This window comes from Saccopteryx bilineata, chromosome 10, assembly GCF_036850765.1.
Source record: "Saccopteryx bilineata isolate mSacBil1 chromosome 10, mSacBil1_pri_phased_curated, whole genome shotgun sequence".
In the NCBI taxonomy this organism is placed as follows: Eukaryota; Metazoa; Chordata; class Mammalia; order Chiroptera; family Emballonuridae; genus Saccopteryx; species Saccopteryx bilineata.
In genome coordinates, this window is record NC_089499.1 from 22,972,069 (window position 1) to 22,986,062 (window position 13,994).

The following is a 13,994-nucleotide window of genomic DNA, read 5'->3' on the forward strand; positions in this document are numbered from 1 at the left end:
TTCCCCTCACTTTCTGAAAGCAACTCTCCATAGAGGTAAACTTTTTTTCGTTTTTTGTCTTTTAAGTTATTTTGGACCTCTGGGAGTTCCTGATACCCTGTCAGGGATCTTCCAGATCCTTCTCTTTCCAATCGTGTAACTGTAAGGCTGGATTTTCTTCATATACATTAGCCAGAACAACATACTGCAGTATATTGAATGTATGTACAGATACGAGAATTCAGCTGTCTCGAGTAAGCCAGTCACCAAAGAGATTTAGAGAAATACAAAACTATGCTACTCTTCTCACTTAATATATATATATATATATATATGTTTTTTGGAAATTACAGTTTTCCATAAAAATGTCCTTGATACTAATTTGTAATGAGTTTATTATTTTCAAATGAATTAACAATAACTATTTACATTTTTCTTTTAATTCCTTATATGGTGACTGTCTCCCACATAGCTATATGGGTAGAGTGTATGCTTTTTTTCATTCTGTTCATTCACTTTTCTTAGCATTCCAGAGTTACTATATGGATAAAATATTTTATTGACATCTTCTGAGTATATTGATGAGATTTTTAAACATCTTTTTCTTTCTCTTCCTGAGTTATTTTTTTCCTCCAGGGTCCTTAGGAAGGATACAGGACAGAGTAGGTTGTTCAGCAGTTTCCTCTGTAGCTCGTGGGTGTTTTTGCCTGGAGCGGCTCTCTCCTGTGGGTGAGGGCCGGTTGCGGTTTTGAGTAAACGGATGGGGTCTGTTGATAGTTGTGTAGGATACGTAGGCGTGGACTAGGTAGGCAGCCTGGGATCCTCCTCACTGCCAAAGTAATAATTTTCTTTTGGGGGTGGAGTTCAAGTACTGTATTCAGTAAGTGGTACTGTGTAATAGTCACGGTAAGGGTAATGATAGTAAATAATGGCTAAGGCTTTTTGAGTGAGATATATATATATATATATATGCCATATACTTTAAGTATTGTATGTATATATTTGCAATCCTTTAATTTTTATTGCAGTCTGATAGAGGAGACTGAAGTACATAGAGGATAAGGCTCAATAGGAGTCTACCGGGGGGCTTTTAAACCAAGTAGCTTGGTTCTAGTTCTCAATCTCTTAACCACAGAACATGCTCCCTCCCCTTTTAGGAAGGAACATATAGAAAATAAACAATTTTCAACAAGGTTATTATTTGCAATCATTTTGCTTTATTTTTAGAAAAGTTAGATCGCATTACTGAACGATCATTTAATTTCGTCTCAATAGGTAATCACTGGCCATATTTTTGTGTATTTATTACTGTGAAATTGTTTTTGTGGCATGAATTCTGATTGTGTCATTTTACTTACAGTTTATTCCAATGCCTGTTCTGTATGGTGTTTTTCTTTATATGGGAGTTTCCTCATTAAAAGGAATCCAGGTAAGCCTTAACTATTTAATGATTTTGTAGAAAAACTTTGAAATTTTTTTATTTTATGAAGATTATTTTTATGATGCCATTGCTTTATTTGCAACTCTTAATACTGTGAGCATGGGTTAACTGGGGACTTCAAAACCACATTTTCTGAGTGATTGTTGGCTTAGTGCACATTTTTTCCCCAATAATGAGATCATGAACGGATATGGTCCTACCTATTTTTAATTCAAGTCAGTGAAAGGCCCACTATCATTAAAGAGTCGTATGTGGGAAGATCAAAAGGATTGGATTGGGGGAAAAAAGTGCTGTTTCTGACATGTTAAACAACAATTTCAGTGCTTAAAGAGAAAAGGTAGATTCTTGTTTTCCATAAAAATGGCGATACCTGCCATTTGTATGGTGCAATACAATTTATAAAGCTAGCACAGAAATTATTTTCTTTGAACTACAACACAATATGGGGAAGCAGAAAAGGAAGAAATACCAACTCTGTAAATGAGGAAACAGAAATTGAGAGACTCACTGAGGGTTCTTAACTAAGTAAGCAACGGAACCCCGGCTGGAACCCAGGGATTTCACTCCTTCCTTTTGTTTTGTCTTATTTATAATCCTCCCTGGAAAACAGCCTGATTAAATTTGTTAAGACGTATCAATCCAATCTTAGTGTATAAGCACTGTTAGTACCACATGACCACCTGTAATGAAAAGCCTGTTGTCTAAAGTTGCCAGGTAGTGGCTGGCAAGACTCCTCAAAGGTAGCCTCTTGATTTTTTTCAACACTGTGTAAGATCTGCTCTCCGCTGGTCAAGGAATGATCTCATTAACTCACTTTTATTACAGTAATTTTATGAGGTAGGTAAGGCTGATCTTCTTCCCAATTTATAAATGAGGAAATTCAATCTGAAAAAGACCAAGGAATTTGCTCAGAGCTTCCTTTTCAGTGATTCAGTGAGTGAAAAACTGGTAATTGTTAACCTGAGGTTCTTTTCACAGAATTGATAATGTTAGCTGGAAAGAAACATAAGATTGTTACTCTTTCATTATACATATTAGAAGTTGAAAGAGTAAATGACTCATACATTTGATTGCAGGAGACAAATTTATCTAAATATTAGAAACATGTAAAGTAAAGCATTTTGGCTTGAGTTTTCTGATCAAATTAATTTACATTAGTTCACATGATGGCTATGGTTACTCACAGAGCGAATCAAGGAAGTTACAGTTTCAGTCACAAAAGCCTAACATTGAATGTATAAATATAATTTCTTTTTCTAGGTAGCAGAAATAATGTTTTTGTTGAAAACTTTTTGTTTGTTTATTTTTCCATTGCACACCTAGTTCTTTGACCGTATAAAGCTGTTTGGAATGCCGGCCAAGCACCAGCCCGATCTGATCTACCTCCGCTACGTGCCACTCTGGAAGGTCCATATTTTCACAGTCGTGCAGCTCACCTGCCTGGTTCTTCTGTGGGTAATAAAAGCTTCAGCTGCCGCAGTAGTATTTCCCATGATGGTAAGTTTCTATTTTTTCAGACTTTGTCACTGGTTAATAACACTTTGGGTTTTTTTTTATGATAATTATTAATATTTATAGTTGACTTTGAGAAAAGGAATAGTCCATTTTAAACACCTTTGGTGTTTTCAAATATGAATTAGCCCTTTCTAGCTATTTTTTTAAAACTGAATTTGCTTGTTATTTTCTACATTTTAGTGTGTTTTTTGTTGTGGTTTTAGTTTGAGCTATAGAACCCCACTTTATATTTTTAAACAACTTTATAGTTCAGGATATTTATGGAATAAATATGATAGACAAGTATTATATAAGAAGCAAAGTAACCAGACAACTTGATTCTTTTATAGGATACCTCAATACATCTTTCGGAAATTAACAGACCTAGAAGTTAAAAAATACTAAAGATTAACAATGACATTAATAAGACAATATAATTTATCACAGAATATTATGTTTTGCATATAGAGAATATGCATCCTTTTGTAAATACCATGTAAAATTGGTATATACTTGGCCATAAAGAAAAAACTGAAAGGTTGTAGAGATTATACAGATAATATTTCCTTGTCACAAATAAATTAAATGTTAATAATGAAAAGCCACTGAAATAACCTTAAGTTCTTATGAATGGTAAAACCATTGTGAGGTATTGAAGTGGAGACCTTTTTAACAAAGTCTGTGGCATACCTCTAAAAATACACTCATAGGAAGATGTCCCTTTACTGCCTGTGGACAAGGCCCACTGGCGGTGAGGATGATGGAGACGCAGAGACCCGACTCCAGGGACCAGGTTCAGTGATGCAGATCCACTTTATTCAGGAAGTAAACTAGCTTATATACGTGGGTTCAGCCAATAGGATGTTACAGCGTGTCCTTCACAGCCAATGGCTGAAAAGATCAGGGAGCTGCCTGGTTGGCGCTAAGCCACCTCCCCACAGTGGGCGAGCTCCCTCCTGGGTGTGCCCAGGAGGGTTCTGGGAGCTGGAGTATTCTCACAGCATTGCATCAGCCACAGCTGCGAGGAATGCGCTCTGCGCTCCACCTACAATTGCCTTTATATTATTCAAGATAATTTAAAAAATTAAAACCAAGTTTTTTTATTTGTAAAGATCAATAATGGGTAACCTCCTAAATCTAAGTAAAGAAGAAAATGAGAGCATACAATGTACAAGATTAAGAAAAAGTTATATATAAACACAGCTAAGGAAGAAATGAGAGAGGTTTGAAGAAATATTACATGAATCTATAGCAATTATTTGATCATCTAAAGCAGAGATCGACAGACTTTTTGCTGTAAAAGTTCAGATGGTAAATATTTTAGTCTTTGTAGGCTACAGGAATATTATATAGGTACTTAAGTAATGACAAATTTCCAGTTTCTTCCTGATGAAATTTTAAAAAGTAATTGTACAAGTGTATTTGTTTATTTTGTTTTAAAGGAAAGACTGATGAGAAAAATGGAATTCTTTTTTCTTTGGGATACTGTTTTGCTTAATTGGGTTCAAAGTGAGTGTTTGCTGTTACCAAGTCAAATCCAGATGTTCATCTGTAGAAGCTATTTTCAATGCGCAGTCCATCCAGATGGCGGGCTGGATTTAACCTGGGGCTGTGGTCTGCCTATTCCTGATCTAGAGAAAGGGATTATACTATACCTACATTTCCAGAACTGATACAAAGAGAAGTATAAAATATTTGGATAGATATAACTCACTTTCAAAGAAGAGATTTGCAGAAAGGTTCAGATCTGCCCAGGTAGTTAATATAATGGGCAGTTTATTCCAGTCCACCTTGAATTATTCTAGACCAAAGAAAAAGGTGGAGCCTTCTGCATTATTTCTAATCAAACACTGACAAGATTTTAATAGCAAAGCCTAATAAAGTTGTGTAAAAGAACTGTGGTGCCTTCTCACTAATATAAATGCAAACAATATTAAAATGTTAACAAATAAATGAATGTACAGTGTTTCTATAAGTAATGTGTCATAATTAAATAGACAGTGGTACTTCAGCATCAAGGATTATCAACACGATTAAAGATAAAAAAATTTTTTTATAAAGTTCAGTCATTGTAAATAAAAAATTTGTGAATGAGGTTCTTAATGAATTTATTGGGGTGACTGACATTGGTTAATAAAGCCATACAGATTTCAAATGCACATCTGCACACTGCACCACGTGCTCACCAACCCAAGTCGGGTCTCTTTCCGTCCCCATTTATCCCCTCCTTTGCCTTCTTCCACCTCTCCTCACCCCCCTTTCCTTCTGGTAATCACCATACTGTTGTCTGTCTGTTTTTTATTCTTTAAGGTAGTGGTTCTCAACCTGTGGTTCGCGATCCCGGTGAGGTCTCCTAAAGCCATCGGAAAATACATAATGCATATCAAGTATTTACATTCTGAATTATAACTGTAGCAAAATTACAGTTATGAAGTAGCCACCAAAATTATTTTTTGGTTTGGGGTCACCACAACATGAGGAACTGTATTGCGGGGTCACAGCATTAGAAAGGTTGAGAACCACTGCTTTAAGGGGAGGGAAAAAACCACATAGATACTGTAAATGAGCTTTACTATAGGGTAACCCACTGTTATTTCTGTTATTTTATATTTGTTTCTGTGATAATATATAATTCTTATAAAGAGGAGGTAACATTATTTGCTGATAATGTGATTATATGTCTATTAATCCAAATGACTCAAACAAGAAAGCCTTACTAGAATTATTAAGAATTTTTTTAGGGTGGCTAGCTATGTATAAGAAAACATAGAATTAGTATATAGTCTCTATCTTAATAATAATGCTAAAGATAGAAATAGAATAAAATTGTCTTTACAATAGTGAGCCAAAACTATAAAATACTTAAGACCAAATTTGATAGGAAAGACCTATTTAAAGAAAAAAGAATTCTTTATAATAATGTTTGTATTAGTTTCTTGAGGCTGTCTTTAACAACATGCCGTAGACTCATTGGCTTAAAGCAAGAGAAATTCATTCTTTTATAGTTCTGGAGGCCAGAAGTCAGAAATCAAGGTACGGACAGGGCCACGCCCCATCTGAACCCTGTTGGGGAGAATCCTCCTTTCCCTCACCCTGGCTCGTGGTGTTTTGTTGACAATCTTGGGCATTTTTCGGCTAGCAAGTGCATAGCTGTATCTGCATTCATCATCACGTGGGGTTCTTCCTGTGTGTCACTGTGTCTTCACATGACTGTTTTATGAGGACACCACACATATTTGACATCAAAAACAACCCTGCCTCCAAGTAAAGTCTTATTCTGAGGTACTGGGGATTAGGACTTAAATATTCCTTTTGTGGGGGATACAATTCAATCCATAACAATATTGAGGGACATAAAATTAAGATCTGAATGAATGCAAAGATATACTATGTTTTTTGTTTCACAGATTTAGCATTATAAAAATGTCACTTCCAAATATAAAATTTACTAGTTTTATTTGCAGTGTTTTGTGTATGTGTTGAGGGGGTGTCAGTGTGAACTAGATAATTTTAAAGCTTATAGAAAAAAATAAATGCTGGAGTCACAACCACGTGGGTGGTAGAAATGTGCTATATTGCTTGGGTGTGGATTATGAGACAATATACATTTGTTAAAAGTCCACTGTGTACTCATGCTATTTTCTTATTTTACTATGTTAAATTGTATATTAACTTAAAAATAAAGATATAATGAACACCACAGTATAACAAAACAAAGATAATTATAATTAAGAATTTCTGGCTGGCTCCAGGGGTGAGGGACTTGACCGTTTCTGTTCTGATAACAAAATATTGAAAAATTGTTAATAAGTTAGCTTAGCTAACTATGGAATTGACATAGGAATAGACAAATAGATAAATTACTGAACTCAAGATTTTATAAATTCAGAAATTTATTAGACTATATGAGAATTTACCACTTGAATTATAAGCAGATTATTTTATTAAAGATGATGATTCATTTATGTGGAAAAAATTTAGTACATATAGTATTAGAAGATTTGACTATATACTGGGAGCTAAAATAAGGTTGCTTTTCTATGATACCGTATTCAGAAAGAAATCATAAATGAATGTAGGATTTAAGTGTTAAATTGTGGCAGAAAATTTTGAAGAATATTTGTTATAATCCAGTAATTGAGGGTAACTTTTCAGAGAAGCTAGGGAAACCCAACTGTAAAAGAAGAGATATATTTAATTACATGATAATTAAATGTTTTATATGTCCACAGTGAAACCAGATTGTGAATCTAGGGAGAAAATATGTATTTTTAGCATGAGGCAGATAACGTATTTCTATCCAAACTACCCAGAAATCTTATGAACAAGTCATAAAAACCTGTTGCAAAACGGGCAAAGGATAGGAAATAGGAAGAACAGAAAAGGAAATCTAATTGCCAGTGAGCATTTGAAAACATCTTTAACCTTAGTAACAGTTAAAGAAAAGTAGGTTAGGTAAAAAGATCTCTTTCTCACAAATATTGAAAAGTTAAAACCTTTAGCTGGAAAATGGGGTTTTCTAATGTATTGTTACCATCTCTACTTATAGAATGTATTTAATGCAAAATCATCATAAAAATGAATAATCTTACTGTGAAGACACGATACTTAAACTGCTTTATAATTTTAGGCAGAGTGTAAGGGATTTATATAAGAAGAAGTTAAAAATGCCTTTATGTCTTTTCTTTGAACAGAAAATCCAAAAAGATACAGGTGACTCAGTGCCTGTGAAATCAGATGGTGCATGCAATCGTATTAAAATAATATATAAAGTACTTTTTTGCTATTTACGGTTTAACATATACTTACTCTTTGAAATTATATATATATATTATATATATATATTTTAGATGTTACTTAATATTCTCTCCCCCACTTTTTAAGGTTCTTGCATTAGTCTTTATACGTAAACTCATGGATCTGTGTTTCACAAAAAGAGAACTAAGTTGGCTTGATGATCTCATGCCAGAAAGTAAGAAAAAGAAAGAAGATGACAAAAAGAAAAAGGAAAAAGAGGTAAAAACCCAAGAATTTTAAATTTATACCAATTTCTTATTTAATTTTTGTACCAAGTAGCAAGCACTCATACTATCACTATGGGAATGAAGTCCTTTAATAAGTCCTAAGAATCTAAGTGTAAGTACTTTACTTTCCCCAATTTAAAAGTAAGGAAACTGAGGCAGAGTGAGGTTAATAGGTAACTTGTCCCAAACACGGTTTTTACCCATTTCACCAACTTGTCCCATTCATAGTCCTGACACAAAAATACTTTTTAAAAAGTACATGTTTTGTGTGTTTAATCACTACTCAGAAGAATTTAGCGATATGAAAACATAGGTAACCCAGAAAAATTCTACATCATAGTCTACAGTCTAATTTAACCTTAAATACAGAAGTATATTTAGGGTACACTTTAATTTTAATAGCATTTTAATAACCAAGCATACATAATGACAAAAAGGACTTTTAAGTAAACATCTTTCTGACAGAACAGAAAGTCAAACGGTAGTCTTTGTATGTTGACTTGTAACGTGGAGGTTGATTTGAAATGCTCTGGGAAAAGCCATCTTATCTCCTTGCGTGTGTTCGCCCCAAAGGAGGCTGAACGAATGCTCTGTGCTGATGACGACACTGTGCACCTGCCCTTTGAAGGGGGAAGTCTTTTGCAGATTCCCGTAAAGGCCCTAAAATACAGGTGAGATATAACTGTATCTTGTAAAAATGTGCTTTATATCCATGTCAACTGCACAAATAAGCTATGTGATACTTCTTTAAAATAGTGGGATCTATTTTTTTTAAAAGGTGACGAAATCTGCATCTGCCTTTTCAGCTAAAGCGAGGGCTTCATGCAGTGCTCCTGCTCCTCCCCCTCCCAGGGTATAGGCGGCAGTGAAGGAAAAGCCGGCTTGTACCACAGCCTTCAGTCTCTGGGCCAAGCGGACAAGATTTACTTGTCTTTCGTCACTCTTATCAGGTTCAGTTAAGGTCCATGCACAAGTCTCTGAACAGCCCCATTCTCTCAGCAGTGCAGCTGGGGTCAGGGTGTGCTGGACAGTAAACATTTGTAATCCATTTTCTGAGGACCTTCCAATATGCAACTGTGTGTAGAGGTCCGGGAACTCTCCTAGTGCCAAGGCTGGGATTTGACCACTGGCAGCAAAGGCTTATATTACAGAAAAATAATTCGGTTTCTTTTAGCAATGTGGCATGTATGATTTTGGTGATTTATATTTAAATTTAGGAACTAAAGGTAGAGGTTGGGAAATGAGAACTTTTTTTTAGTTTTAAAAGATTAAAAACCTGTTATTTATGCACACCTCTGATTCCTATTTCTACACATTTGTTGTATTTCTGATTAGCTATTTATAATAGAAAAATTGGTTTTGGAGAGTATATAGGATTCTTCCCCGACATGTTAATGAAAAGTGCTAGTATTTAATTAATTTGCTTCAACTTAAAAAAAATTTTTAACTAATCTATATGGTTTTTATAGAGGTTACATTTAGATTTGTGCATGTTGATGAGTTTTTTTCTTTTTCTTAAGTGAGAGGTGGGGAGGCAGAGAGACAGACTCCCGCATGTGCCTTGACCTAGATCCACCCAGCAAGCCCCCTATGGGGTGATACTCTGCTCATCTGGGACCGTTACTCCATTGCTTGGCAACCAAGCTACTTTAGTGTCTGAGGTGAGGCCATGGATCCATCCTCAGCACTTCGGGGCCAACTTGCTCCAACTGCACCATGGCTGTAGGAGCGGAAGAGAGATATATAGAGAGAAAAGGGAGAGGTGGAGAAGCAGATAGTTGCTTCTCCTGTGTGCCCTGACCAGGAATTGAACCCAGGACTTGTACATGCTGGGCTGACCTTCTACCACTGAACCAACAGGCCAGGGCTGATGAGTTTTGATAAATAAGTTTATTAAGTAAGTTTTTTCTATACTTTTTACTATTCATTTTTAAAATTGGTATTATTCCATGTCACCTTTCATGATTTCCCCTCAAAGCTTCATATACTTCAAATATCACACATAGACATCTTAATATATCCAACTACAGTGCTCTGCTTTGCTAGATTCTGTAAACATTTGTTAAATGAATTAATATATTAACTTTGTTGGTTGTACTTCTGAAAAGCATGTAAGGAACTGCCGTGATGGTCATTAGTGACACTAACCAATATGCAGAGATTGTTTACCACTTAATTTCTATTGGTCCTGCATTAGCACTTTCTCCGAGTGACTGTATATGAGCCTTGATGAATTTATACGGAGTTGTACTTATAAGTCTGGTACTTAACAAAATGAGTGGCTGTCTGTATATTTATTTTGTAAGTGATGACATGAACCATGATTAATGCTGCTTAGCTTAAAATTTGAACATCAAGAATGCCAGGAATTGGCTTAATTAGCTTTGGATAACTTGCATGAAAGTCAATGAAATAATATATGACAGCCTTTGAAAACTGTAAAGCCCTATAAAATGTGAAATTAATTTCTTTAATGGAAGGAAGCTTTCCCATCTATTTTGGGGGAAAACAAAATGTATACTTTCTTTTAAAAAGTCTTACTGTCTACTGATGGGAAAGGTCTTATTTAAAGGAGGACATTTAGAAACTAAAAAGTGCTTCAAGAACTTTTCTCTTTAGTTACTTGAAGTTGGCAACCAAGCAGAGAAACATTTACTCAGAGTAGGCAGAGCTTCAAGTAGTATGGCTCTGCCATGGTGAATTTGGGCATCCAAATTGTGTGCTAATGAAGCAGCCATTCCTAGAGGCTCTAACAGTGATCATGTCACACTTTTCCGGTCTTAAATTTTAAATGATACTCGGATTTACAGAGTGAACAAAGATAGCACTTTCTAAATGACTGCTGTTTGGTCATTTATAACATAGCTGCTGTCACATTATTAATTTAACATCTAACTTGACATTTATATTTGTTGCATGAAATCTTTTTCTTTTGCTGAAGAAAAGGAGCTTGCAAATATGTTTCTGTTAACTTTGTAGTACTTTCATATTACTTATGACTGACAATCTTGAGCCCATAATGAGTTATGGATATCATCATTATTGGATTTGGGGTCTTGGAGTAATTTTTGCAATATTGCATAGGGACAGAGAGACATTGGTTCCTTACAGCGAAAGAGACAGTATTTTGTTCTTTTGATTTTCATTTTGATTAATGTGATATAACACTTTGATACTAAAAATGTGAATGCCAGCAAAAATTAATACTTACACTCCTGCTTGTGTATTAACTGTTGAGATGCTTTCAGAGCTCTCTCTTTTTAGTTTTCAAGGGTCACCATTCCCAGCATTCTTTTTAATGTTTTTAAGAGCTTTAACAAAGTTTTTTGTTCCTTAGGTTTTTAAAACATTTATTTTTTAAAAGTTAACATGTACATAGACTAGGAAACTGCAAATTGTTTTTAAATCATAATCTTAATTTTTTCTTACTTTGGATAATTATTTGATCAGATTGAAGTTTGTGTCAATTATAAAAATTTTCTAATTGACTTGAAGCAGTATTATTTTTATGTTTATGAGCACATTAATATATGATTGTTATTTTTATAGTATACTTATAGTCAAACTGTACATCTTTGGGCATCATTCCCAAGATTGTTATTTTTATAGTATACTTATAGTCAAACTGTACATCTTTGGGCATCATTGCCAATTTACTTATTACTCCTACTTTTGATTATGAAGAAAAATGTGTTTCCTCACGAGACCTTGTAACAGAACTCCAATATTCTGATATCTTGCTAGACCTCGGTTTACGTGCATGTCAAAGAGTTTTCTCAGTTTTAAGTTGACGAAGGCAAATGTTATAAAAGTAATAAGAATGACATTATTAATGCTTTTGCAAGTTCTGGATACTAACTGAAAAGTGTCTTTGTTCTTCAGTGTTGATCCCTCAGTTGTTAACATATCAGATGAAATGGCCAAAACTGCACAGTGGAAGGCACTTTCCATGAACACTGAGAATTCCAAAGTAACCAGATCTAATACGAGGTAGCTGTGACTATTTACGTACGCATTTTCTAACTATAGCCAGTTTTCCATTTGCTTATGGATAGCTGTTCAATAAAACCATGCAATTTAACTTAACTTGCATAATTTATATTCTTCTTACTTAAAACGAACTTTCCCCCGCCCTTCTTTTCTTTCCTTTCTCCTTTCATCTATTAATCTACCCATTATTTTTCTGGATACTGGAATCAGATATAGATACTGATTGTTTTATTTTTTAAATTTATTATTTCCTATTTCAAATAATTTGCGCTATTTTATACTAAAGATAAATATATCTTTGATAGTATGGAATAAGTTCAGAAACCATATAAAGAAAAACAATTACTAGGGATTAAATAAATTCTTTTTCCAAATGAGAGGAAGGGTGATAGAGAGACAGACTTCTGCATGCGATACAGTCAGCAACCTCCATCTGGGGCTATGCCTGCAACTGAGCTACTTTTAGCGCCTGAGATGGGAGTTTCACAGAGCCATCCTCAGTGCCTAGGGCCAATGTGCTTGAACCAATCAAGCCATGGCTGCGGGAGGTGAAGAGACAGAGACAGAGAGAGAGAAGGGGGAGGGGGAGAAACAGATGGTCACTTCTCCTGTATGCCCTGACTGGGATTTGAACCTGGAACACCACATACCAGGCCAACATTCTACCACTGAGCCAACAGCCCAGGGCCTGGGATTAAATAAATTCTATGATTGAACACTCTACCTCAGTCATGCTCTCTGGTGGTCCAAGAAAAATTAAAAAAAAATATATGATTATTTTTGTATGGTTTAGTTTTAGCCTATAATTTCTTTAGTTGAGGTAAATGGTTTTCTTGAAGGTACTTGGAAGAAACTTAATTCATGGATATAAAGACCATTCAGTTTTATAATGCCCAATAGTTCATGTAACTTTCATAACCCCTTTCTTATATTTCTTATTATGTAGCCATTTTTTCTTTATTTCAAGGCGTGGATCTGAGGGATTCCTGTTTGGTAATCATTAGCCCTTTAATCCCTAAGGTCTTGGAGAAATGAGGTATAGTCTGCTTGGGTACACAGACATTAATTTTTTAAAAAATATTTATTTTGTGTATACTTTTGTGCCAAACACTATGCTGAGTGTCAATATATTCTGCTTGGGCATCAGATTAAAACTTTTCCAGGCAAGCAATCACAGAGCTATTTGTCTTTAGTTATTGTCTTTCTGCTTGGCCACCACTTTTTGGATGATAATTGGCTAGTTTTTTAAATTTATTTTTATTAATTGATTTTAGCCAGAGAGGAAGGGATAGAGAGAGACAGGAACAGTCCTGACCAGGGCTCTAACCAGCACCCTCTGCGCTTAGGGCCAGTGCTCTAACCAACCGAGCTCTCTGACTAGGGCGGTTTCCATCTTTTTCTTTCCCCTTTCTTTTCCTACCTCCTTTTTAGAACCTTGTTTCGACTTAATGTCTATCCTTTATTTTTATTTAATTCATTTCTTGAGTTCTAATTTATAAGCTAATGGTTTCCTTTATTCATTTCTGTCTTTGATCTTAAAGTTTTTAAGTTAAACTTCTGTTCATTTAAGGTTATTTTTTTACAGCCAGAATTTCACTAAAAACCTTAACTCTTAATTTTTCACACCTTGTCAGCACTCCTGGCCCAGATAGTATAGTTGATATAGTAACATTATTCCAATAATGTTCTAGTATTTTTATACTTTTCTCTTAGATTGTTCCTCATTTCAAAATCCAGTGGAAAGAAAGAGGATGTTTGGTTTATGTTGTTTTTAGCAGGAAAATGGGGGGACCTTGCTTCAGTTTTGTCTGCAGAAGGCAGCAAAGAAACAGTGTGTGTTTTTATACTTTAAAATTTTTTTTCAAAACTCAGATATTCATGTATTACAATTAAGTTAGTTGATTAAAACCATGTACATGGAATTATTATATTTGATACTAACTTTTGAAAATACAAAGTATGTGTTTTGTTCTTATATTTGTGAACCAAATTTGAGGAAAGTTTATAAATTTGTTAAATTTGGGGGGGAAAGTTATTTGATACTTACCCATATTAATAAAGATGAA

General features: G+C 34.7%; 1 protein-coding gene across 14 annotated transcripts in view; it reads left to right on the forward strand.

The window, feature by feature from the left end:
- The window catches only part of SLC4A7 (solute carrier family 4 member 7), a 111,316-nt gene that overhangs the window by 92,742 nt on the left and 4,580 nt on the right, over positions 1-13,994 (forward strand). For 9 of the 14 annotated variants that reach the window (XM_066244962.1, XM_066244965.1, XM_066244955.1 and 6 more), the window contains 5 exons: positions 1,340-1,408; positions 2,744-2,917; positions 7,799-7,930; positions 8,512-8,609; positions 11,821-11,928. In XM_066244962.1, coding sequence (XP_066101059.1) covers positions 1,340-1,408; positions 2,744-2,917; positions 7,799-7,930; positions 8,512-8,609; positions 11,821-11,928 — 581 coding nt within the window. The remainder of the gene's footprint in view (positions 1-1,339; positions 1,409-2,743; positions 2,918-7,798; positions 7,931-8,511; positions 8,610-11,820; positions 11,929-13,994) is intronic. The other 5 variants (XM_066244953.1, XM_066244959.1, XM_066244963.1 and 2 more) reach the window with 1 other exon arrangement.